Source organism: Vipera berus, assembly GCF_964194415.1.
Source record: "Vipera berus genome assembly, chromosome: 1".
In the NCBI taxonomy this organism is placed as follows: domain Eukaryota; kingdom Metazoa; phylum Chordata; class Lepidosauria; order Squamata; family Viperidae; genus Vipera; species Vipera berus.
The window spans coordinates 71,634,235-71,660,880 of record NC_138202.1 but is presented as its reverse complement, the minus strand read 5'-3'; the positions used below and the strand labels follow the sequence as shown (position 1 = coordinate 71,660,880).

The window sequence follows — 26,646 nt, the reverse complement described above, 5'->3', positions numbered from 1 at the left end:
CATGGATAACTTGGAACTTGAAGCAATTGCAGGCAGAAGTCCTGAAGAAATATGAGCCTCAGGAAGTATGAGTGTTACTGCCAAAGGGTTTTCGTGAGAGAACTGATTCAAGTGAAATTAACACTTCCAGAATTCTACAATGATGGCTTTATTTTGTGGACAGGAAATCATTGGAGTAAATCAAGTAAATCTCTCTCTTTCTATAATTGTCATTGGTGGATAAACTGTCTGCCTGTAGTTTGTAGCCCATATAAAAGCAAGTATCAATTCAGTTGTGATTCACTGCACTGAGAGGCAAATCTTTCTGTATCATGTTGCAAAAGAGGAGTCATTGGTTACATTTCTATTCCAAGAACACAATCTTAACATTCTTCCCTTTTATTTTTCTTCTACTACTTTTATTATATAGTGAAAAACAAACACTACCAACAAAGAAGAAAGAAAAACATTAATAGACATACTGTAAAACAGCCAAATACACTGTAGAGATTTACATAATTAAATGTAATAAAAAGGAGAAAACTATAATAAAAAGGTAAAGGGATGCGGTGGCTCAGTGGGTTAGGATGCTGAGCTTGTTGATCAGAAGGTCGGCAGTTTGGTGGGTCGAATCCCGAGTGCCATGTAACAGAGTGAGCACCTGTTACTTGTCCCAGCTTCTGCTAACCTAGCAATTCGAAAGCACATAAAAATGCAAGTAGAAAAATAGGGACTACAGTGGGAAGGTAACAGCGCTCTGTGCGCCTTTGGCATCTAGTCATGCCGGCCACATGACCACACAGACATCCTCAGACAAGCGCTGGCTCTTCAGCTTTGAAACGGAGATGAGCACCGGCCCCTAGAGTTGGAAACGACTAGCACACATGTGCGGGGGAACCTTTACCTTAACCTTATAATAAAAAGATCCATATTACAAGCATTTATATCAAATTAGAATTCAATCCTTGAAACTACAATGAAATCTATGTTATATAGAAACATCCTGCTTTATCTTCTCATTTTTAGAAGAAATGACAGAACCTTATTTTGAATCAATTCTTTGATATCAAGAGGTTAAGTTTCTTCACATTTCTGTAAGATTATTCTTTTTTCTGAAACCCAGGCTCAGTCGTGACAAAGATCTTCGTAAAATGACCAGTAATCAAATTAAGAATATAATTTAACATCCTGTTTATATCTTCAAATCTTATATTTCTTTCCAAAATCTTATGCTCTGATTTGAAACTGAAAGAGAGCTATGATTGGACAAGATTAAATTATCTAAGTGAAAGAACCCTCAAATCTACAATGCCAGCACACACATACATACACAAATGTGAAATCCAGACGTTTTTTTTAAAAAATTAAGAGTGGTCCACTAGATCCAATATACTTTATCATGAATTAACCTCATTCACAAAGAATAATAGGTCAATTTTAATTTTAAAAAATCTTGACCAATTGATTTTCCAAGATGAAATTTTCCAAATATTTGTTCTCCAGTTCAGGTTTCTGAATTTCTCAAGTTCTCATTCCACGAGAATGTAGATTTTAAAATAAAAGCCCAGCAGTAAAGTTGAAAATCGAGTAGGCTAAAGCTAGCATTTTAAGGCAGTTATGTTCAAATTGGCAAAAATATTTGAAAGATTTTATATTGCCATAATTGGTTCTCATTAATTAATCTGTGTAAAGTATCTACTAGGAATTAATATTGGAATTTCTCTTAAAATATTCATTAGACATAAAGCAATATTCATTTTAATTACATTGATCTTATTCCAGAGACCCAATCGAAGTTTTAACAATTGGGTTATATCTACTGAAATGTATATCCAATCTATTTAATTTATATTGACCTTACCTTGGCTCCCTCTAAAAACCTGGTTTCTAATAACCTGTTTTCTTCAACTACTACTCAATAGTAGTAACTGTGAGAGGGATCTTGGAGTCTTAAGAGTGCAATCACTTAAATATAAGCCAGCAGTGTGCTGCAGCTGTCCAAAAAGCCAACACAGTTGTTTAATAAGATAAGGAATGGCGCACTATAGAAAGGAAGTGAAGCTTTGCATGTTAAACTAATTGGAGAATGTGATTTATGACATTTAAATTAAGGGAGGGAATTGTGTTTGATATGATGTGTTCAGGGGAGGAGAATTCAGATTCTGGCATCCATCCATGAGTGCTGATGCTTCTTTTTCGTTATTATAGACTTTTTAGAATAAACAATGCCTGAATGTTCTTTGATCTGTCTCATTAGTCACAACCATGACATCTGTAGGCTGCATAGACTCAAGATCACATGAAGTGTTAATACCACTTTACAATGCCTTGGTAAGGCCACACTTGGAATACTGCATCCAGTTTTGGTCACCACGATGTAAAAAAGATGTTAAGACTCTAGAGAAGAGCAACAAAGATGATCAGAGGACTGGAGGCTAAAACATATAAGGAATGGTTGCTGGAATTGGGTATGTCTAGTTTAATGAAAAGAAGGACTAGGGGTGACATGATAGCATGTTCCAATATCTCAGGGGTGCCACAAAGAAGAGAGAGTCAAGCTATTCTCCAAAGCACCTGAAGGCAAGACAAGAAGTAATGGATGGAAACTAACCAAAGAGAGAAGCAACCTAGAAGTAAGGAGAAACTTCCTGACAGTTAGAACAATTAATCAGTGGAACAACTTGCCTCCAAAAGCTGTGAATGCTCTAACACTGGAAGTTTTTAAGAAGAGACTGGACAGCCAGCAGGGGGTTGGACTAGAGCAGGGGTGTCAAACTTGCAATGTCACATGACATGTCGTATCACTTTTTTCCCCATTGCCGGCAATGGGGTGTGCGCCATTTTGCCATGACACATCCAGCCCTTGGGCCAGCAGTTTGACACCCCTGGACTAGAAGATCTCCAAGGTCCCTTCCAAATCTGTAATTCTAATTCTAATTCTATTCTCCAGGCCTCAGGTTAGGATGTTTCAGACAGGCCTCTGGCAGGTGGAGGGGTAATATGGAATTACATTATGTTATGTTGCCTTAGACAACTGCTGTGCTCTTATGCAATGTGATGTGTGGTTTTTTAATACATAAAACCACTGTCTTTTTAATCTTGGAGTTGGGCAGCCCAGAAATTTTGATAGGTATTGACCAACATATTGGGCAATATCTGGTGAGCTGGTGAGCCAATAAGTTCCCAAGTTTCTTTCCTGATTTCCAGTAGTTCTAATTAAGTGATTGCTGCACTTCAAAGAGTACTCAAGTTGTTCTGAATATACAGTAGTACCTTTAATTTAAATATAGTACCTTTAATTTAAACTCCTGCAAGTCCCTTGGACTGCAAGGCGATCAAACCGGTCAGTCCTAGAGGAGATCAACCCTGACTGCTCTTTAGAAAGCCAGATCCTGAAGCTAAAACTCAAATACTTTGGCCACCTAATGAGAAGGAAGGACTCACTGGAGAAGAGCCTAATGCTGGGAAAGGTTGAGGGCAATAGAAGAAGGGGCCGACAGAGAATGAGGTGGCTGGATGGAGTCACTGAAGCAGTAGGCGTGAGCTTAAATGGACTCCGGAAGATGGTAGAGGACAGGAAGGCCTGGAGGAACGTTGTCCATAGGGTCGCGATGGGTCGGACACGACTTCGCAGCTAACAACAACAACAATTTAAATATACCTGTAAAAATTGCATTTTTCTCTTAATCTTGAACCATCCAGTATCTCGAATTTAAAATTTAAAATCAGTTGGCAATGAAAAGATTCCATTAATATATTCTTCCATAAATATTAACAAAGGCTTCCGCTGTTGTAAACCCATTCATTAAATTATTTCTGTGAGTTGCCTATGAATTCTAAATATAATTTATAATTTGTATTCAATCCATTATGAAACTGTTCTTTTACTTCTAAAGATTTACAGTAATTCTGGCTTCATGAGAAATAATAATTCTTTTCACTACTTCCAAATCTTTGTTAAGTTTTATTAGGCTTGGCTTCCATAGTCCTCAGTTTCCCCATGCACCTCAGAGTTGCCAGTTTCTAGACTTGGAAGTCTGCAGTCCATCTGTTTAGACATTGATTGAAGTTTCACCATTTATTCAAAGCTAATTATTTATTCCTGTCAAGATAGAGATGCATCTGGGCTTAATATTGCTCTGTCTACTGTACCATCTCCTTACATGACATTTCAATGGAATATATAACATAATGGAATACATAATACATACTATTATTTTAGAGGTCCGATTATTTAAATAGTTGTACATAAGTAGTGAAACCAAAATGTGGAGTTAGGTGTAGATTATTCACCATTCAGCGATCTATATGAGCAATTTCATTCATAAGATCAGAGTGGAGCAAAAGAAAACAAATAACTAGGCAGCCATCAAAATGAGAGTTCACTTGGAAATGTCCCTTTCTCTGCTAAGAGCTGTATCTAAAAAAAATTGTGGTTCTAATGCTGATTAGAGAATTTGCACATATATTTTAACAACGTGCCATTTTGGCTAAGGTCACACCTTGCACTGGCTGCCACTTTAAAGAAGCAAACTTCCTTAATGTGTTTTATTGTTACTATAACATTTGTATGTGTGTGTGAGGGGGAACGGTGTGCCCTTGAGTCAATGTTGAACCCTGGTGAACGCCTGGGCTAGTCCCTGCAGCTGTCTTGATAAGATTTTCAGAAATGCCGCTTCCTAAGGCTGAGAGACAGTAACAGGGTCAGAGGTCACCAACATGGCTTTGTGGCTAAGATAGCACTAGAGGTCATGGTTTCTCAATTCATAACCAGATGCAAATATTTTCCCCTTTGTTTTGCAAACAAAACCTTGACTGCTATTTCCACATTCAACTCTTTCCTTCCCCAAGCCTAGCCAATCTAAATCACTGTAATTTTGAGAACTTGGGGACGTCTTCAAATTATCAGCTATGTAAGATGGCAAAAGCAAGGTAGAGTCAGCCCCTATAATCTTTCTTCCTGTCTGAAAAATACACCAAAGAGAAAAACATTGATTTGTGCAAGATTACAGTCAGTGGCAAAATTACCACCTTAGGAAACAGAATCAATCTAGTTCTCTCGTGTGATGAGAAAGATACATCCTAAGAAGAGATTGATACCATTTAGATGGTTTGGGTAGTAGTCCATTTTATTGATTTTCATGTATTTTTAGATATTGTAAGCTTTGGAGGGTCTGATGGAGTGTGGCAGTATATAAGATTAGTTAATAAACCAATCAGTTCTGGAAGCCAAAGCAAAAGGAGAAGAGAAAATGGTGTTACACTGAAATCTGTTATATTGTATTCAGATTAATTGCACATAGCAGCTTATGATAAATGCTTGAGGGTGCAAACTGCATAGGGCTATATTATTCAGGATACATCATTACTTATCCTCCTACCACTAACAATCTATTGGCTACAAGGGAATACTCATATTTATGTCTGACATGCTGTACCCTGGCTGACGACAATAGGGACAGCAGCAATACATCCAAGATGACACTCTCTTAGTGTCTCCTAAAAGACCTTCTCCAAAATGATACTGATTTATCAACAGGCTGACAGGGCCCTAGAAATAATACAACCACCATGGTTTTAAACACATCTTAAAAAGCATGAAAATGTTTCACTGGTGGGATTGCTTTCCATCACATATTTGGAAAACATGTTGGAAGGATTCAAGATTGCTGCTAATGGTAAGAATAGCCCCTTAAGTTGAATAATTCATGGGGAGTAAGGAAACGCCAGCCAGTTGAAGAACAAAAACAGCACACAATGCAACATAATGATGAAGTGGCAGCAACACAGATGGAGCTTTCAAATACACTGATTATGATGACATCATACACCAGCCATAATGCCAGATGAATACACACAGAGAGAGAGACACGTCTGTTTTCATCTATAATAACAGTGCTTTGTTCTTCAGATGAAATCTTAAATCCACTTGCAGCCCTTAATTACACTCAGCCACATCATGAAATAGCCAACCCGCACCTGATTTGAAAACATAATTTAAACGTTTCCCCCACATTTAGAAGTCTCTCCTTTATAGTGACTTCTCAAACTAGTATAACTTGAACACCAACCACACTGGCACAAGAACATAAATGCCTAAGTATCAAATAATTGCCCCTTGGTGGCGAAGTGAACAGTAATCCAGAGTACCTATTTTGCCTAAATAACCATGTGACTATAATAACCTTTTTTCTCCTTTATAGGTGAATGAGGAGGAATTTGGTTTAGCATCCATTGTTATAAACAGAAAATAATAGAAGTCCTATAAAAGGTAAAGGTTTCCCCGCACATGCGTGCTAGTCGTTTCCAACTCTAGGGGCCGGTGCTCATCTCCATTTCAAAGCCGAAGAGCCAGCACTTGTCCAAGGACATCTCCGTGGTCATGTGACCGGCATGACTAGACGCCAAAGGCACACGGAACGCTGTTACCTTCCCACCATAGTGGTCCCTATTTTTCTACTTGCATTTTTACGTGCTTCCGAACTGCTAGGTTGGCAGAAGCTGGGACGAGTAACAGGTGCTCACTCTGTTACGCGGCACTTGGGATTTGACCCACCAAACTGCTGACCTTCTGAAGTCCTATGTACCGTAGCAATGCTGAATTGATTTGGGTCCAAATAGAAAATGAAAGACAACTTTGAATGCAGCTTCACCAAGCATCAGACAAGAAGAATTAACAAAAAGCAATAGTAGTGCCTACTTCTAAAAGATAAAAGATTGTCTCAGTTAGTAAAGCTACCTTTGAATTATATCCTTTCCCTTAAGAAGTCCCTTCAAACAAACTAACAAACCCAAGTGGTTCTTAAGTGCAATTACACAGTTGGAAACAGAAGCAGAAAGCAGAATATTCTGGGCAGAAATGAAGGTAGATTAACATCTGCCAATATATTATGTAAAAGCAAAAGCAGCATTCTCCTTTTAATGGCAATCTAAGACAGAATGGGATCCCATTGTACGGTACTTTAAAAGCCACTTCTTTCAACAAGCACCTCCGATCCGTTTGCATTATAAAGGGAGAAAAGTAGATTTTGAAAATACTTTGCTGTCACATTCTCTTTAAAACTGTGAGGGTGATCAAGAATTATAAGCAAAACTCAATCAATTCTGCTACTAAATTACCATCTCTGCATTAAAACTAGAGTGAAATAAGGGCAAAACAGCATGCATTAGGGATCAGGGGGAGATCATGCTTATGAACACTATATGGGCAACCTCTCTGTAGGGAAATCATACTAAAAGAGAAAGGAAGGAAATCAGAATTGCTCCAGGTAGTTAAGAAAACAACAGATCTTATTAACTTTAGCTTTGATCTAAATCCAATAGGCTGGATATAATGGCGAATCTGATTGGTGATCATTAAGCAGTTATGCCTGGAAAGAACAGGAAAATAGACTAAGAGAGGGAATATTGTACTTCCCTGCACCATTTTTCATATATTTCCAGGTGTGTCCACTTGTATTCCACCATATCTTCGATGTCAGGGGTCCTCGAACTGTGGACCGCGGCCCACTACCGAACTGCAGCCACTTGGCCACCAGGCTGCATGAAGGGATGGCCAGTGCTCAGGCACACATGCGTGCACTCACCCCCCCACACACACTCGCACTAGCACTGCCCCAAGCATCCCACCGGCGCTAGCACCGCCCTACCCTGAGCATCCCACTTGCACTAGCACCACTCTGAGCATCCTGCCGGGGCTAAGGCTGCCCACCTCAAGCATCCTGCTGGTGCTAGCGCTAGCACCGCCCCGCACCCGAGCATCCCGCCAGTGCTAGTGCCACCCTATTTGCAGCACTCACACCTGTGCAGCCCTGTTTGCAGGTGCACGTGCTCACTTGCAGCCGTTTGCATGTGCACATGTGCTCAAGCGCAGCCCATTTTTACGTGCAGTGCCTGCCTCTCTTTCTGGGCTGCCAAATCAAAAAGGTTGGAGACCTGTGTTCTAGGTAATCCACTGTAGTGGATAATGCTATCTACAACAATAAATGTCAGCTAAGCAAACCCACTCTTGAATAGGCCATATCCCATCTCCTATAAATCTACAATATTGCCCTTCCTTCTCTCCTGCCCAAATAAAACACAAGCAAGCAACTTAAATGTACAACATGATAAAATTAACAACAACAAAAAAATCCCCTAAGGAAATCTTAGGTAGGACACATAAAAACACAGATAAAATGCTAAAATACTTGCTTTAATGGATTTGATAATGGCATTGATTGCCTCTCATTTAAAAGGAAATTGCATTCTTAATGAGTCCTGCAAATGCCTCTTGTTATTTATTCTACAATCAGGAGATTAGGTGCTAAGGGTATTTAGGTAAAAGGAAAACCAATGCACATCAATGTTCAGTCTCTTAAATTTGTTTGAAACAGACGAAATCTTTAAATATACCTAATTTAATTTTTTGAATGATTAAGTATGCCAAATTAATTCTACTATAATACATGAGAAATAAAATATGTCTGTCATCTCTGTTAACTCCATCAACGTTTGTAGCCATTTATCCATTGTGAGAATCCAAATGTTCTTCCATTTTTGTGCATAAAGTATTCTTGCTGCCGTCAACATATATAACATCAAAGTTCCATTTTTTAACAAGTTCTTTATCCATTAATCCATCTGCAAATATATAAATTTATTTTTGTAGCATTAGGAAATGCTTGGTTTAAATGAATACCGTGTTGCCTTTCTTTATAGTGAACTGTTACCTTCCTTGATAAATTATATAGTTGTTGTTGTTAGCTGCGAAGCCGTGTCCGACCCATCGCGACCCTATGGACAACGTTCCTCCAGGCCTTCCTGTCCTCTACCATCTTCAAATTATATAGTATCTACCAGCTATTCAAGTACTACAACTAGTTGTATTATGGTGTATTTGAAGGGCCTATGCATTAAGTACAGATGAAACAAAGACAATTAGAAGTAATAGCTCTGGCTTGGGCATATCAAATGGCTATATAAATGCCAATCTGGTAACATATTTTCTAAATTGAAAAAAATATATACTGCAACTTTATACAGGCAAATATTTCCCATTTGCGTGCTTTCAGAAGCGTTTGATGCCCCTATGTGGTACCAATAAAGGAGAATATTTGTAGCTGAGGGTTGAAATAAGGGGTCTGTGGAGCTCTCTGAACTTGGTCGTTTTCTCGCAGAAGTTTCATTTACCCAAACTAGATAACTTCATCAGTGTGGATGTTACAACCAAACTCAAAGAGCACCAACCCCGAGCTATGAATATTCTCCTTTATTGGAACCTTATACGGATGTGTCCACTGTCCATTTTAGAATGGAGAATAAAAGAAAGCAGTCCTTAATACTAGTTTGATGTTAAGAGCGACAGGGGAGAAGAAGATTCAGATTCAATTCTGAATCTTTTAACAGACTGAGAAGGTTTTCCATTGCTATTGCAATTGATAAGGTCACTACTTACATCAACTTCCCCTCTGCCCTAAGCAGAGAATTTTTTCACTTGTGAAAGGTAAAACCCTTAGCAATTTGGAATGTTTCTAATGGGGTCCAGTCAGAGCACTATGCTGAATTTGGCCATGGATGCCCCATAAAAAAAGAAAGAGGGCATTTTCAGCAGCTGTGATGAAATGTCAGTTTTAAATTTTTATGCTAAAGAAGGCAGGATGATGAATAATTTGGTTCAAATGATATTATCACAGCTTTAAATATTAGATTATTACAAAATGCTTCCAGGTAGCAAATTTGTGCACTCATAAAAAAGAGGAATATTTGGAAAATGCAGCAAAGGAGCACTGAAATGCTGAAGTTACGTGAACTATAGATCTGTCAAGGTTGTGAATCAATAGTGCTAGCTAAATGTTTTTCCAAGCATATTAGTGGATCAAGAGACAAGTCCCAGATGTTTGCTCTTAGAAAGCATAATTCAATAGCAAGGGAGGAAAGTAACAATGATCCTAATGCTGTAGCAAATATAGGATTGGCTGGTTACATGCACAGATTATTCAGTAAATGGTTGACAAACTAGGGCAGGATGTGCACACTTTACTTACTTGGCTTCATTTGGCTAATACTGGAATACAGGCTTCAGAGATACGCAGATCTTTTAGCTGAGCAATACAAAATGCAAATCTTTTCTATCCAAAACATTTAGTAACTCCCTTGGTGTCACTTGTATTAGCACATTAATTTCATCCTCTACCTTTCCAGCTAATGATTATAGGCAGCAGACCAAGAGGGGTTTGGTGTTTTTTTTGTATATTTCTCCCCATCCATGATAAGACTGCATGCAGGGGTTTTTGTTTTTGGATTATATGGAAGTAGCTCTGGATGGATTTTTACCAGGATACAACCTACTGTATGCAAGGCACAATTTAGAAAGAGTCTTGAGGTACACTAGTTGGAATCAAATTCTTGCAGATAATGTGGCTTTGGAGATGTAGAAAACAAAAGGAGATACAGTTCAGAGTTTTTGCAAACAATTAAGCTGGTTAAGGGGAATCTAGGACTCTCCAGATGATTGTGTCTGTCTGTCTGCCTGTCTGCCTGTCTACCTACCTGCTTGCCTGCCTGCCTACCTACAGCTACCCCTGGATGGCATGTAATTAAAAACCAGTGTAGAACCTTAAAAAGCAGAAAGCTGATAAATTGACCAAAAAATCTCACCTAACAGGAAAAAACACACATCACTGTCAAAACAAAAAATACACATCACATGGGAACATTCCTCACATTTCTTTTTTCCATATTGGGATGCATAGAAGAGATTTTTCAACTCTTCAGCTGGAAAAAAATTGAAATAACTGTAAAGGAAGTGTGAAGACAAATTATTTGTTGATGGGAAACTGTATTATAGCAATGTTTTTGTACTTTTATGTTGTTAATCTCTAATTGAACAACTAATACTGATCCCATTATCTGTGTGTTTTGTTGAGAGAGAGAGGAAGAGACAGAACGAAGAGGATTTTTTAAAAATAAAAATAGTGCATTTATTCTTGGGTACTATTCCAAAGGTTATGCTACTTCCCCCCCCCAAAAAAAAATGGGATTCTTAAATTCATTCATTCCCTTTTCTACTAGTGCTTTAAAAATCAGTGAACTTCATAATTAAATTTCATAATGATAAATTCTAATTGTACCAACCTTTGAGCATATATTTAAGTATGCTTGCCTCTTCTGTTTCTTGCACCAAAAGGAATGTATTAGCATCTAATGGTTGTTCCTGATTTACCTGTCTTCCAGAACCTCAGGGAACGATCTCCAGGAAGAAAAAAAACACGGTGTAGCTTCTATTTTAAATTTACTAGGTTTCACTGGATCATACCAGTAGTGTTATAGCTCCAGCGTAACTTATGGCTCAAACATGTAATCTCAGTGTTAAATGCAGTATGCCATCTACAAAAGAGAAAAAAAAACTTCCAAAGATACAACCACAATTAATTAGCCCAGGGGTAGAATGGAGCAACCCAGTCTTATCTCAAAGACTCCCCCTCCCCATTAACTGTATGACAAATGTTTTGTGGTATTTTGTTTATAATTTATTGACTAAACCTTTTCTTTAACACCCCACCCCACCCTGAATTGCAAATGGTAAGGTATCTTCCCCAAAGAAGCACGTACTATGTACACAATGCTAATATTCAGTAGTATGTGACTGTTCCAATATTTTTATGAAGGTTATACACAAATTCTTACAAGCTTTTGTTTTCCAAAGAATAAGCTAGGGAATTAAATGGTTTCTGTATTCTTATGAGCACCCTCTGGTGGTTAATTTATTAAGACAGTTTCAAAAGGCTGCCTCCCACCCCCCCAAAATACAATTTGATTTGGTGCTGCCTGAAAAGCACGAACAGTATAAAGAGATGGACCAAGCTCGAGAAGAGGGGAGCTACAAATGTCTCTATCATGTTACCTGAAGAATAATGTTTGCATGTGTATTTGTGAAAACTGGCATGTTTTCCTTTGCTTAAGCTGTTTAAAGTAGCTAAAAGCATGGCTATTCAAGAAAACTGGGAACAAAAAGCACACACATTACATACAATGTGGGAGGATGGCAGTGCAAGCAGAAGTATCCAGTGGTTCTGTCTGGAAGTCAGAAAATGAGTGTAATGTTATGTGGGAATGGCCTTGGGAGACAGGGCAAAGACACACAGCCGAGGGAACGGTCAGATAAACGGGAGCTGAGCACCCAGCAGGAATGTGGGTGGGGCAAGAGGTTCAGAAGAGATCCTCCCTAGTTTCCTGATCTGTAAAAGAGGACATTGGAGGAGAGATGTTCTTTCAGACTATGTTAATGTAATATCACAATCGAGCAGAAATAGCTCATTTAGTGGTGTCTCCTGTCTGGTTTACTTCATAAGGCTGACATGAATTTTACATATCTCATACTCTCTTCCAGTGAGAGGAATTTTAAGAATGCCTCTGATCCTCATGGGATTGTGCTATCCACTGAGCATTTAGCAGCAACATTATTCCGACCGGTTGCGGTTAAGAACCTATATTAGGTCTTATCTCGCAGCGATGAGGGCAGCGAGGTGCAATTACTTCTCTGCCCTCATCGCGTCCGCAGATAATCGCCCGGCCGCCCTGTTTAGGGTGACTCGCTCCCTCCTTAATCAGGAGGTGAGGGAGGATCCCTTGCAGGGTCGTGCCGAGGAGTTTGGTCAACATCTGTCGGATAAAATCGCTCGGATTCGGACCGGTTTGGACTCCAGCTGGGCAGAGTCTGACGATCAGGACACGGGCGGTCTTGTCAATGTTATCTGGGAGGAGTTTGATTCTGTGACCCCTGATGAAGTGGACAGGATTATGGGGAGGTTGAGCTCCACCACATGTTTATTGGATCCGTGCCCTTCCTGGCTGGTTTATGCAGCCAGGGAGAGGACACGAGGCTGGTTCCAGGCGGTGATATCTGCTTCTTTGAGTGAGGGTAATTTCCCCACCGTCTTGAAGGAGGCGGTGGTGAGACCTCTCCTCAAGAAGCCTGCCTTGGACCCAGCTGTCTTGAACAACTTTCGTCCAGTCTCCAACCTTCGCTTTCTTGCGAAGGTTGTTGAGAGTGTGGTGGCGCATCAGCTCCCTCTGGTCCTGGATGAAGCGGATTATCTGGACCCGTACCAATCGGGTTTCAGGCCCGGGTACAGCACGGAGACGGCATTGGTCGCTCTGGTGAATGATCTCTGGAGGGCCCAGGATAGGGGATATTCCTCTGTCCTAGTCCTATTAGACCTCTCGGCGGCTTTCGATACCATCGACCATGGTATCCTGCTGCGGCGTCTCAGGGGATTGGGAGTGGGAGGCACAGTTCTTCGGTGGTTCTCCTCCTATCTCCTGGGACGTTCGCAGTCGGTGTTGGCAGGGGGGCAGAGATCAGCCCCTAGGTCTCTCGTTTGTGGAGTTCCTCAGGGTTCGGTTCTCTCGCCTCCCCTGTTCAACATCTACATGAAACCGCTGGGTGAGATCATTCGTGGTTTTGGAGTTGGGTATCATCAATATGCTGATGATACCCAACTTTTCATTTCGACCCCAAACCACCCCAGTGATGCCCTCGCTGTGATGTCCCGTTGCCTGGAGGCGGTTCGGGTCTGGATGGGGAGGAACAGACTTCAGCTCAACCCTGACAAGACTGAGTGGCTGTACATTCCGGCATCCCGGGACATTCAAAATGTTCCATCACTTTCTATGGGGGGTGAGTCTTTACCCCCCGTAGATAGGGCTCGCAACTTGGGAGTCCTCCTAGATGCACGGCTTACCTTAGAAGATCATGTAGTAGCCGTGACTAGGGGGGCTTTCGCACAGGTTCGCCTGGTGCGTCAGTTGCGGCCCTATCTAGACCGGGATGCCCTGTGTACGGTCACTCATGCGCTCGTGACCTCTCGTCTTGACTATTGCAATGCTATCTACATGGGGCTTCCCTTGAAGACCACTCGGAGGCTCCAACTGGTACAGAATGCGGCCGCGAGAGTTGTCTTGGGAGTTTCCCGGTACTCCCATGTTACACCTTTGCTCCGCGAGCTGCATTGGTTACCAGTTGTCTTCCGGGTGAGGTTCAAGGTCTTAGTGATGGTTTTTAAGTCCTTACATGGCATGGGTCCGGAATACCTCGGGGACCACCTGCTGCTGGCATCGACTCTCCTCCGCCCCGTGCGTTCCCACAGAGAGGGCCTCCTCAGGGTGCCTCCAGTCAGAGAATGTCGGCTGGTGGCCCCCAGGGGGAGGGCCTTCTCTGTGGGCGCTCCGGCTTTGTGGAATCAGCTGCCGGTTGAGCTCCGGATGGCACCGGATCTCCGCTCCTTCCGGCGTGGGTTAAAGACCCATTTATTTGAACAAGCTGGCCTGGCCTGATGGGGAGTTATTTAGGGTTTTAATATTTATATATATTTTCTATTGTTTTTACTGTGGGCAATAATTTAATTCTTTTTTAACTTTTGTATTTTAGTAGTTTTATGATATGCCCTGTTCACCGCCCTGAGTCCTTCGGGAGAAGGGCGGTATAAAAATTTAATAAACCTAATAAACCTAAACCTATTGCAACACCAGCAGCAGGTAGACATAGGGCCAGCCAGCTTGCAGAATGCCATGATACATTCAGCTGGGACAGAATTTGCTTCAGCTTGCAACAGCTCAACAACCTGCAAGCTCAGCTGCCTTTTATCTGACTGTATTTTCTTTTCAACTACAGCATTTTTACTCAAAATCCCTACATGTCCACAAGACCAGATAGAAATATGGTAACTTTTAAGATGGTCAGTTGTAATGCCAGTCACATATTTGTACAGTCATTGGTCCTGATTATGCTGGGAGAATGAGAGGGCCTGCTTCTTAATTCTCTACTTGGCTAAGTACTAGACAGTAGTAGTGATTTATTTTACATACAGCTACTTCAGTTGAACTTGGCTGATTCCTTTTCCTTTGTTTTATTTTGTAAAATCCAACGTGACTTGGTTGCCTCAATGATGTAGTTAAAATTTTATGATTTTTTTTAAAAAGATATTTGAATATGAACTGTTTAATTGTTCTATTACCTGGTAAAATTCTGATTAGTGACTATAATAAAGCATTTTCAGAAGTTACCTATATTGACAGAAACCAGAATGATATAAGCTTTATCTTGTCCAAATCTGGTCCAGATTTAGGTTTGTATTTTGTGGTATTATATAAACAGAAATGATTGGTTTATTCTTATAATAGCACATTTTTCAATGTTTCCAAAGAACACTCTGTAAAGAAATGAAAATATCATAGTGCAATTAATGTTTAACAATTTTATTCAAGTAAGTGTGCTCTAATGTTGAGACAAGGCCTAGAATAGCATTACACTGTAATACAATGGTAGTCTTAGCCATTGAACCAAGCCTGCTTGGCATCCTTGGTTTACCTTTCCCCCCACAATACATTCAGGGGGAAAAAGAGAAAAGGAAATCAGCTTATTCAATTTACATTTTGTTCGCTGGCATAAAATAGATTAAAACACAATAAAGATATATACATAATACATTGACAAAACCCAAAATACAATAAATTACACAAAATGTAACTTGTTGATGTATCCACAATAGTAAAACAAACCAGTCACAGCTGTCAATATTTTTAAACTCCAAAGGCGACAGGCTGTAACATTTTTTTAAAAGTAAAATTACTCACCCACCTTTTCCCTAACTTCTGCTGAGTACAAACAAAAAGGCAAACTTCCACATCACTTAACCACTATCACAAAATGAAGAACACAGAGTGTTTAGCATACCAAAACTTGTAACGTGAACTTGGGACAAAAACATACCTTCCTGTACTACTGCCTTTATAGCAAGATTTTAACAAACATCATACTGGGACAGAAACCCCAATGGATTTTATCATGCCAGACTGAATGAGAAGAAACCAAGAATCCAACTTCCTCTATACGTTGCTGCGCAAAACACTTGATATGTGTACCTAAACTAACATCAACCTAAAATGGCAGCATTCCAAACCAGGGCATGCAAGACCACAGGACATAACCTGTGAAATACATCACGCATGTACAATTATTCCGCATGAGCAGTCTTTCAATAAGACCTAATCACACCCAATCAATTAGAGGGGGAAAAAAATTCAGAGAAGGCCAATAATGACTACAGCAGGTAGATCTTGGCCCGACTACCCTTCTAAATTTCAGCAGATACAGACTGAAGAGTCAATTTGATAAGCATCCTTGTCTCCCCCCCCCATACACACACATTACATATAATTAGATGTGGCAAGATATAAAAGAAGAAACAGATCACTTACTTTTAATTATTCTTGAAGGTATCAAATGCACAATCAATATCTATAGAGTCTGCAACTGTGCACAACAATCTTCAAAACTTTGCCTACCAAATTTGTGCATGTGTGTGTGTGTGTGTGTGTGTGTGTGTGCGTATGCATGTTAACGGCACCAATAAACAAAGTATATCCATTAAAGACATTTAATCTTGGATTTGGAGAGCATACAAACATTTAAATAATGCTGATATTTACGTTACAGTGTGCTAAATTTCTGCTATTTTGTAGGGTAATAAGATGACCACGCTCTACCCTCGCAGAAAAAAAGTAGTTTGCTCATAGATATGGAATAATATGAAAGATTCATTTGGAAAACATGGATAGCTTATGTGCCCAATCATGATGCAAAATACCAGCTTTAACATATTGTGACAACCGCAGTTTCATTAGCTTACGATACCACAAATTCCAGTTTTTGTAAAGAAGGATGTATATGTGAAAAGTTCTCCCTAGTCAACATACAGCATTTTCCTCAGGTGGACAGCTTGATAACAAGTCCATTTTTCCCCTGACATAAAAAAATAGGCATTAATAATTTGCATATTCATAAACAGAAGCTGCACAAATAATTTTGGAATTTTCCCCTAGCAAAGTGCAATATATGGTGGAGTTGGGGATATACATTATATATAGATGTGTGTGTTTATGTCTGTGTGTGTGTGTGTGCGTGTGTGTGTGCACGCGTGCATGTGCATGTGTTAATGCTGTGTTGGTGCTGAAAAGCTTATGGTACAGGATTTCCTGTGAGATATCGGTTGGAGGTAAGTACAGGAATTGGAAATAAGATTTTAAAAAGTACTTCACCTTTAACAATGCAATCTCCTTATAGATTGGTTGCCTGTCAGGTTACATTGAAATCCAGTGATTTTATATATACTGTAGGTAAGGATAAAGCATATGAGAATCTGACTTCTTCTTTCCTAGAATCTTTCTCTGCTCGTTAATATTTCATGGCATAGTGTGTGAAAGGTGAACTTGAACTGGGGATACCCAAAATTTAAATCTAATTTAGATATATAAATCTCTCTAAGAGATCTTTAATAAATCATATTATTGCAAAGATATGGTAGATGGAATGGGAGAGGACAATGTACATTGCCCTGAGGTTTTGGGGTGGGGAAGCGAAATTCAAATAAATCAGTACATAAAATAACAAACATGAAATTTGGAAACAACTACTATTTGGTAAGTCTGCTATTCTTAGAGTCATTTTTTGCAATGTGCACTATAAGGTTAATCATGCAGTTAGAGCTTGGAGATTCTAAGGGCTTATTAACCATTCAGTTTGCTTCAGGAGCAGGCCCACATGCATGTTCAGATAATTGAGGGAGTTTTTCAAAATGGCTACACTGAGACTTCAAGATGCAACACCTAGACATTTTGAATAGTGAATCTGGAGGCTGCTTCAGTCCCTTCGTGAAATGTCCCACAAAATGATTTTTCACAGTCCTGATTACCCAAAGTTCCAATTGTTCCATTGCATCTTCTTCATTAAAGCCATACCAAATGACTTTCGTTTGTTTAAAAAATGGAATTGTGATAAGACCAAACATGATTATGATGAGAGCAAAGTTCAAACCACCAGCTTAGGAATTGTCTATCCTTGACTGGCCAATGCTTATAATTGTAACAATATAGAGATGAAATGTTAAGCATACAAAGCAATAGCATTTGACCCCAGAAAGATACAAGCCATTGCACCAGACTACATAAGTGTGCAAGTGTTTTTCCATGCTGACTGTTAAGATTGTATTCTCTAGGCCCAGCTAGATGAATAACTGATATGGAACTAGTTCAAGATTTACCTAGCCTATATTTTATAACAAAGAGAGAGATTTTTCATCATATGTAACTTTTCTTAACATAAATTGTCTACTATCAAGGGCATAAGTTCCCACTTGCACAGTAAGTCTACACTTCTGTTGCATGAGGTAGCTATTAGTACAGATGGAGAAACCGAGGCACATATGGCAAAATGATTTGCCCAATGTCATACAAGAAGCTGGTGGCACAAGCAAAGTTAAGCCTGAATTGTCAGAATTCATGTTTAGTTTTTAGGCAACAATGGTGCCAAAAATTTGTATAACATTCTTCACAAGTGGCCAGCTTAGGGTTCAAAGTAAGGAACTGTAGCCACTCACTGTCAAACAAAAACAATCAACTAAAAATCAAAATAGTTACAATAGGGAGAAAACATCCCACAAGCTAAATATATAGCCTAGGAGTACAGGAGGAGTTATAGTTTTTTCAGATCTTTTTAAAAACCAAATATCACAGCGGCTGAAATAAAAAAAAGTGAGAAATAGACCCAATCATAGAACAATATGGGAATAAGAGATCGATGCATGTTGCTTGCCTTACATCACTAACCAATTTGTATCAAAACTTTAGACTCCTAATCAGAAGATTAGGTTAAAAAAGGATGTGCAGTTAACAACTTTTTCATGCAAAATATTGCCAAAATCTCTGCAGAGAATGCAGAATTCTATATCTGCTTTTTTTAATTGAATTATACCACATTCTAATTGCAACCCCAACCTGCTGTAATTTTGAAGATGTGTTTTTCCATGATTGGGTTAGATCAAAGTATCACAGTGTCCCAATTCTTCCACTATCAGAGCCTCCCCACTACGTACACCCCACTGGTGAATCTGCCCTGCTGTAACCCTGCATTCATTTACCCATCCAAAATAGCTGACTTCAGGAGCTGTAAAATAGGCAACTTTGAAACTCAGGGCTCTTTACAAATCAACAGAAATCATTATAGTAGAATGTTGAATATTGTCAATTTTAAAAAAAACAACGAAGGCTTCCTGCAGATAGCCTAGAATCCCCCACGCCTACAATATTCAGACTCAAAAGAAGTTTCATATGCATACAAAAAAGGAGGAGGGAAAAAAGGGGAGCAGGAGAAGGAGGAGAAGGGGGAGGAGAAGAAGAAAAAAGAAAGAGGAGGGAAAGGAGGAGGAGGAGGAGGAGGAGGAGGAAGAGAAGAAAGTTCAGCACAGGAATGTCCAACCGTGGCAACTTTAGGACTTGTGGCTTCAACTGCCAGAATTCAAACTGGGGAATCCTGAGAATTGAAGTCCACAAGTCTTGAAAGTTGCCTGGACACCCCTGGTTTAGAGCAATGAGAGAGAAAAACAACACGAAGTGTGGCAAGAGTGCTGGTGCAGGATCATTTTTACGTAATTTCCTGCTCTGTAACAGTGTATAAACACTGATGTCTACTTTTGCAAATTATCCTAGTATTCTTGAAAATCAAGAACAGAGGCGTAGATGTGTCGCATTGCTTGTTGCAGTTTAACAAGGAACTACAAGAAACCCCAGAAAAAGAGTCAGCAACTCTGTGTAGCTCAGCCACATGCAGCTATTTAAAAAAAAAAGGGGGGGGTTCCCCAATACCAGTTCTGCAGTGGACCAAGAAATGTGATATGGCCTCAGCACCAACTTCCTACTTTACCTGTCTTGAAAGTGCATTCTTAGTGCAAGAAGTAGAACTGAAGCAAAAAGGAGCTCACCAGCCCCTCGTGGATTTCATGCTAGGACCAAAATTCTTGCTTGAGTTCGTACGCTGTAGATTTATGTGTTCTGCGTTCTGTTCTGCAAAGCGGCACCGTGCTGTCCTGATTCTGACCTTCAACGTCCATGTCCAGCAGTGTCCGTTCCTCTTCAGGCAGTCTGGCGTGAAAAGAAAGCAGCGCGGACTGCTCTTCAACTGTGCTGCTACTGCTGGCAAAGCAGGAATCCAGGTTACTGGGAGTTTCAGTACTGGAGCTATTAGCAGAAGATTCACCCCTAACCTTACTTGGGGATACAAGCCACCAGGGGTCAACTCGCTGCCTGTTAGCGGAAGGGCGTGGCCTAGGTAGGAATTCCAAGGTCTTGGGTCTCTCCAGCAAGGAATCCTGTTGAGCACTATAACGCCTGGGGGTTGGAGGGAAGATGAGGTTGGGATCTGGCAGTCGAGGGACTTCATTTGGACCCTGACTTGGACTGGGTGTTTTTATTATACCTATTCTCTCACCAGGAAAAAAAAATCACAAACAGAAGAAAGGAAGGGGGAGAGAGAGAGAGAGAGAAAGAAAGAGAAACCAACCAGTTAGACAGCACTGATGAAATGAGGCATTGGGATCATTTAGTATATAAAGGGTGTATTAGACAGAGGGAGGATTCAGTTCACATAGGAGCTAGGGTGAATGTTATGCTGATCCCAGCAAATCTGCATGGCAAATGCAAGTCCAAGAATAGAGTGACCAGTTAATAAGGTCGCCATATACCCAACATGCAGTTTTATGTCTCTTTTGCGGGAATTATCTTTCCAATACGGACAAACTCAGCACTAAACTCTAAAACCAAATTTTATAGATGGTAAAAAGACAGAGAACGGCACATCTGTATTGAAAAAGAAAGGTTTCCATTACTGTTTTAGATAGAATGGAAGACTACTTTCATCCTTCCTTGCTTTAGAACTGCCGGGAACATTAGCCACTGCCTTAATAAAAGCAACCTAAAACAAACAACAATAAAATAGTAACATTTTCTCATTAATTCTTATTGTGTCTAGATACTGCATCTAGATTTCGGGGTGGCACACAGTTTTTATGATTAGGAGGTGGCACCTTTGCTCAAAAGCTCTTTTTTTTTAACCAGTAATTTCACAGTTCAAACGGGGCTTCCTCCAAACAAAGATGCAGTGTCCATCTATAATTAGCCTATGAGTCTCTTGAAGTTTAAATTGTTCTTTAACTATATTTGAAAACTGACACAGCTTTTTAAGAGTATGCACTGACTATCCTTGTTCTTAGAATTTATACGCATACTATATACATCAAAATTCAGCAGGATACAAGTTATGTAAATAATAGTGATTCTATCATGCACTATTAAGAATCCTATCTGAACAGGTGCACAGTAGGACTGTGAAAATTCAAAAAGGGGAAAAATGCTTTGGAAAGGCTCTCACATAGCACCAAGTGGCAACACCTTAAGTCAAGTATGTCTTTTCCCAGGACTGCTTTGCAGCTGTAGAGAACAGATCCTGGGAAATGGCATTATTAGTTTGAGACACAGCCAACAGGTGCCACGTGAGTGCCCCATGTCTGCTGTATTGTATGTATGTAGTACGTAGCATATTGATGTAGTTTTAACTGACTTAAATCTCTTTTAAAAGACCACAAAGAAATGGAAGAGATTTATTTCGAGTCTCTTTCAGTCATAGATACAGGAATGTTTTCCCCCTAAATTGATTATATCCAGACCATTTTAAAAAAAGTTTATGAACACTTAAAAAAAAGCTATTTCTTTTCAACTGCAACTGTAACTAATTTAAATATATATATATTTAAAATAGTATTAACAGTGAAGTCAGTAGCATTCTTATTTTTCCTTTAAATAGAAATTATAGCTTTCCCCTACCTTACTAATATACCAAAATAACTTCAGAATAACCAAGTTATGATATCAGTTTTATGCAATAAAATGAAAAACCTATAGCTATATATTTCAAATGGAAAAAATAGTGTTTTTTGAGAAGATGAAAATTTCATTTTATCATAACCCTTATGTTTTATTGCAATATGCATTTTAATATATCTTAAGAAAATGGACAAAACTAGGGTGACATAGTATTATTTGCATGGGCATGGTTAAGAAACCTTCCAAATATCTAAGTATCTATATCCGCAGCCTTAAAAACTGTAAGCTAAAATACTGTCATTTTCAGTGCTGAGACAGAATTATTTATTATTAAGATTGGATGCACCATCTGCCAGATGCTTAGAGTGGATTTGGCATTTTTATCCACCTATCAAGTTCTTCCCAAGACCTGAGATAGGCAGATGTTTTTAGATGGCGTTAAAGGTGTTCCCACAGTATGTAAAAGCTGTTTTTTGGAGTTGACTGGTGTGATTTTGCCAATATCACTGGCATTCAAGTGATGCTCCAGATGCTTTGGGATTGTACCCTTTCTTTTGAATATGGCATACTAGTTTCAGTACATCTTTTTCACTGTTCTTCAGATATTCTTCCAATGCTTTCTCCTTCTTCAGCTATTAGGTGCATTTGCAAAAGTCCATGCCTACCTATTTTCCTTGGTAAATAAGAATCTGTCAACATTGCTGGGTGAACAAAGGGCACGATTCATTGCCATTATTTTTCTGATCTTCCTATCCAGAGCTTATATCTAGTGACTGGAACTTCCCAGGTGTTAATTGACTTGATGACATTTCCTCCGCTGAGTTTGGACTTTAAGATCTTCTTCACTCTCATGATGTATTCACTTCTAACTTTCTTCTTGACTTCAATTGGCTTGATGTTCTCAGCTTAAAGGATGCCTAGGTATTTGTAGTGATCTTCTTCATCCAGAGGCCTGAAATTATTTCCATGGGGCATCTTGATTCCTTCAGTTTTCACTATTTCCCCCATGTTGATGGTAAAGGTAGTACATTTATCCAGTCCAAACTCCATGGAAATATCTTGGCTGTATATACTGACAGTGTTAGCAGCAATTCTATTTCAGATGGTGTTTTTCTATATAGCTTCAGATCTTCCATGTAGAGGAGGTGGGATAGCTTGGCAGATGCTTTTGATGTCTGATAGCCATGGGCAGACTCGTTTAGCATTGTTTACAGAGGAATCAATGAAGTGACAAACAGTAGTTGTGAGAGTGATCTTTTTGAAAGATTTCTCTGTTAATATTTACCTCTCCTAATCTATAACTTCTGCCAAGGAATTGTATCTTCCATGATGATATTGATCTTAGCATAACGTTTGATTCTGATGTTTCTATTGACTCCTGTCAATAGAATAGGAACTTATCTAATCATGTGGCAGGGAGTCAAATGCTTTCTTATGATCAATCCATGCTACATTCAGGTTGGACTTCCTTCTCTTGCAGTTTTCCAAAAATTGCAGACTTCCCTTCTCTTGCAGTTTTCCAAAAACCATCTTGTCAATTAGGAATTGATCTGTTGTTCCTTTTGTTTGGGGTAGTTTACATTCTACTCAGATAGAAAGGGTTTGTTTTCAAATAGATTTATTTATTTTTATTTTATTTTAATTCCATTTATATCCCGCCCTTCTCCGAAGACTCAGGGCGGCTTACAAGCTTAGCAGTAGCTTTCATTCTATGTATATGCCTGCTTATTAGGGCTTTCACACACACCCCAGCGGCATTATTACAAAGTCAGCTTAATTGCCCCCAACAATCTGGGTCCTCATATAGATGCTGTTGGACTGCATCAGCTACCAAACCAGTCAGCAATTTCAAAGTTGTTGGCAGGCAGGTAATTGGCCCGTAGTTGCTTGGTGCTGTCCCTTTTGCTGAATCTTTCATTATCAGGTAGGTTTTGCTGAATTGTAACTAATCTTCAATTTCACCTCCTGGCAGTATGTTATTAAACTGCTTGACAATGTGTGGGTGCAGACCAGTTAGCTATTTCAACCAAAACCCGTGCAGTTCACCTTCACCTGGTGCTCACCAATTCTTGGTCTTCCTTACCCTTTTCTCTACCATTTCTGCTCTTATTACAAGTTCTTTCATTTCAGCTTCTTTTTTCTTTCCACCTTCTTTACCCAAACTGCATTCTTGTATTTCTTTGGGGTGTCCCATAGCTGCACCCAGAATTGCAATGTTTCTTTTTCATCAGGTGCTGACTGGTTCATTGCAGTCTCTCTCTCTCCATTGATGGATTGGTAGAAACCTTTATTATTTGGCTATAGTCTGCAGTTTTATTTATTTATTTATATCCCACCTTTGTCAATTTTATAAAGAACTTAAAAGCTGCAAACATGAGCCTCATACCTGCTGATCTTCTTGGCTATGGTTATTATTTGCTGCTTTATTATTTTCAGTGACTTCTTGATTTTCCTTATTTCTAGGTGATATATCTTGATTGTAAGGGACGCGGTGGCTCAGTGGGTTAGGCCGCTGAGCTTGTCGATCAGAAGATCGGCAGTTTGGCGGGTCGAATCCCGAGTGCCGCGTAACAGAGTGAGCGCCTGTTACTCGTCCCAGCTTCTGCCAACCTAGCAGTTCGAAAGCACGTAAAAAATGCAAGTAGAAAAATAGGGACCACTACGGTGGGAAGGTAACAGCGTTCCGTGCGCCTTTGGCATCTAGTCATGCTGGCCACAGGACCACAGAGACATCCTCGGACGAGCACTGTCTCTTCGGCTTTGAAACGGAGATGAGCACCGGCCCCTAGAGTCGGAAATGACTAGCACGCATGTGCAGGGGAACCTTTACCTTTACCTTTATATCTTGATTAGGCATCCTCTGGCTTTCTCATTCTTAAGCTTCTTTTTTCTCACCTGTTCTAGCTTGCTTGCATCTGATCTTAGCACGCTGACCTTATTTTCTAACCTGATCTTCCATTTTGATGGGTATTTTAATAACTTTTTTCTTGTTGATTTTGCATTTAAGGTATTAAAACTACAACTGTGTTGTACATCAGTTGGTTTGTTTCTTGCAGTGAACTGGTGCTTATATTTAATATACAGTATTGGCATTTTTTCAATACTTGTGGTACCTACTTCTTGGAACAAGCTTCAATGTAGGCAACTTTGTTGTTTTTGTGCTGCCCAACTACTTAGTTACTCTTTATTTCAGTTCCTCTTGTTTTATTTTTAATTAGAGGGCTTTGTCATTATTATTATATGGAAAGAACAAATCTCTGCTAAACTTGTCAACCCTAATATATCCCAAGAAATCAAACAGTTTTGGGATTTTTATAATGTAATTGTGCCAAAGAATGAAATAGCTTCCTTGAAATTTAACAAATTTGTGGGTGGCTAATATTTGTTATTCGCTTTTAAGATAATGTGTTGTCTTAATTAAGAAGCAGGGAACGTCTTTCTGCTGCTATAAAAGATACGCACATTCATTCATTCATTCATCTGAGTAATTAGTGCCACTCGTTAGTCATATTAGCTCAGTTTGGTTAATTCACAAGAGAATTTTATCTTTTGGTAGGATGTAGAATTCAGCAAAATAAAGAAGCAATCTTGAGTAGAAGAAAACATTGGGAACACTAAAGAAAAGATGAAGTAATAGAGTAGCAGTTGTAGGGTTTCTTTCTAAAGCATAGAAAAATGTGTGCAAGAAGTAAAATCATGCTAAAAGGAAGCTAAATAGGAAGGGAAGTTAGAACCAGAAACCACAAGAGAAAGATAAACCTGCTAGTATGAGGAAAGAGGAAAAGAAGTTGGATAACGGTTTCCTTCTTTCCTTCAGCACCTACAAGAGTCTTCTCTACTGATCAAATTGTCTGTACAAAAATAGCTTATCTTTGTCCTTCAATCTTATTTCAGAATTAACAACTATTGGAGAAATGCAGTGGCAAGGACATTTAAGTTCTCACTTTGTACGGAATATAAAAATGAAGAAGGAAAACCTACCTGTTCCCAACACTCCTGGTGGAGAATTACTGGAAGAATCTCCATTAGGAACAAGATCAGCCAGTTTTATGGCACCATCAGAGGGAGTGCGCCTATGCTTCTGCTGCTGAGCCTCAGAGGAAAGAGTCACATGTGTAGGTGTCAAAGATTGGTTGGGATTCCGTTTGAATCTCTCAACTCGGATATTAACTAGTGGGTTACTAACTACTGGCAAGGGAGCCTTCACTGTCACAGGACTAACAGGCATCTCATAGACCACAATTTCATCACTGTCTGAATGAAGTAAAGAACGGGTGGAGTTGCATTCAGAAATTGAAGACAAAGAGAGTAGAGTCAGAGAACTGGATGGTTCGCCTAACAAGAATGTGGGTTCCTCTTTCCTGAAGATCTTCCTTGAAGGTGGGCTTGTACTCCTCCGAGACAGACCAGCCCGTTGGAAGATGTTTTCACGTTTCTTTTTTTCTTCCTTGGACATGTCCTGGTCTTCCTGGGTTAGCAGCTGGCACTTGCCAGCTTCCAAAAGATCAAAACCAAGGCCAGCAGCAGCCAACACAGCCCCACAGCCTAGAAAGGCCAATTGACATTGTTTATACTGGGAGCCCCCACGTTTGAGGCTGTTGGTGGGAGTGACCTGAGGAGTGCTTGAGGAAGAGTTCACTGGAGTAGTCTCTTCGTTAGGATCACTAGAGTGGGTATCCCAGTCATCATTCTTCTGAAATGGGATGCAGAGGTATGCTTGGTTAAATCCAGGGGATTGCTGTACCTTGCTCTCTGTATCGGTCAAAGAATCATTGTCTTCATTTTCTGAAATGCAGATGCATACATACAAAACCTTTTAAACATCTATATAATAAATACGTATAAACTTTGCCACGTGTGTATCTTGAAACATGTAAAACAATAGAAATCTGAATTTGAATAGAGTGCAAAATATTGGAACTCTGTTCATTCAAGGAAGTACTTCAAAAGACTACTTTTGATTTGACCAATCCT

The 26,646-nt window shown here is 39.6% G+C and overlaps 1 protein-coding gene across 1 annotated transcript in view; it reads right to left on the bottom strand.

The window, feature by feature from the left end:
* Nucleotides 1-19,796: 19,796 nt before the first annotated feature.
* Nucleotides 19,797-26,646, bottom strand: part of MAP3K9 (mitogen-activated protein kinase kinase kinase 9) — a gene marked incomplete at both ends in the record, with an annotated part of 33,028 nt that continues 26,178 nt past the window's right edge. Inside the window, 2 exons of the mRNA XM_081326411.1 lie at nt 19,797-20,269; nt 25,654-26,457. Coding sequence (XP_081182537.1) covers nt 19,797-20,269; nt 25,654-26,457 — 1,277 coding nt within the window. The remainder of the gene's footprint in view (nt 20,270-25,653; nt 26,458-26,646) is intronic.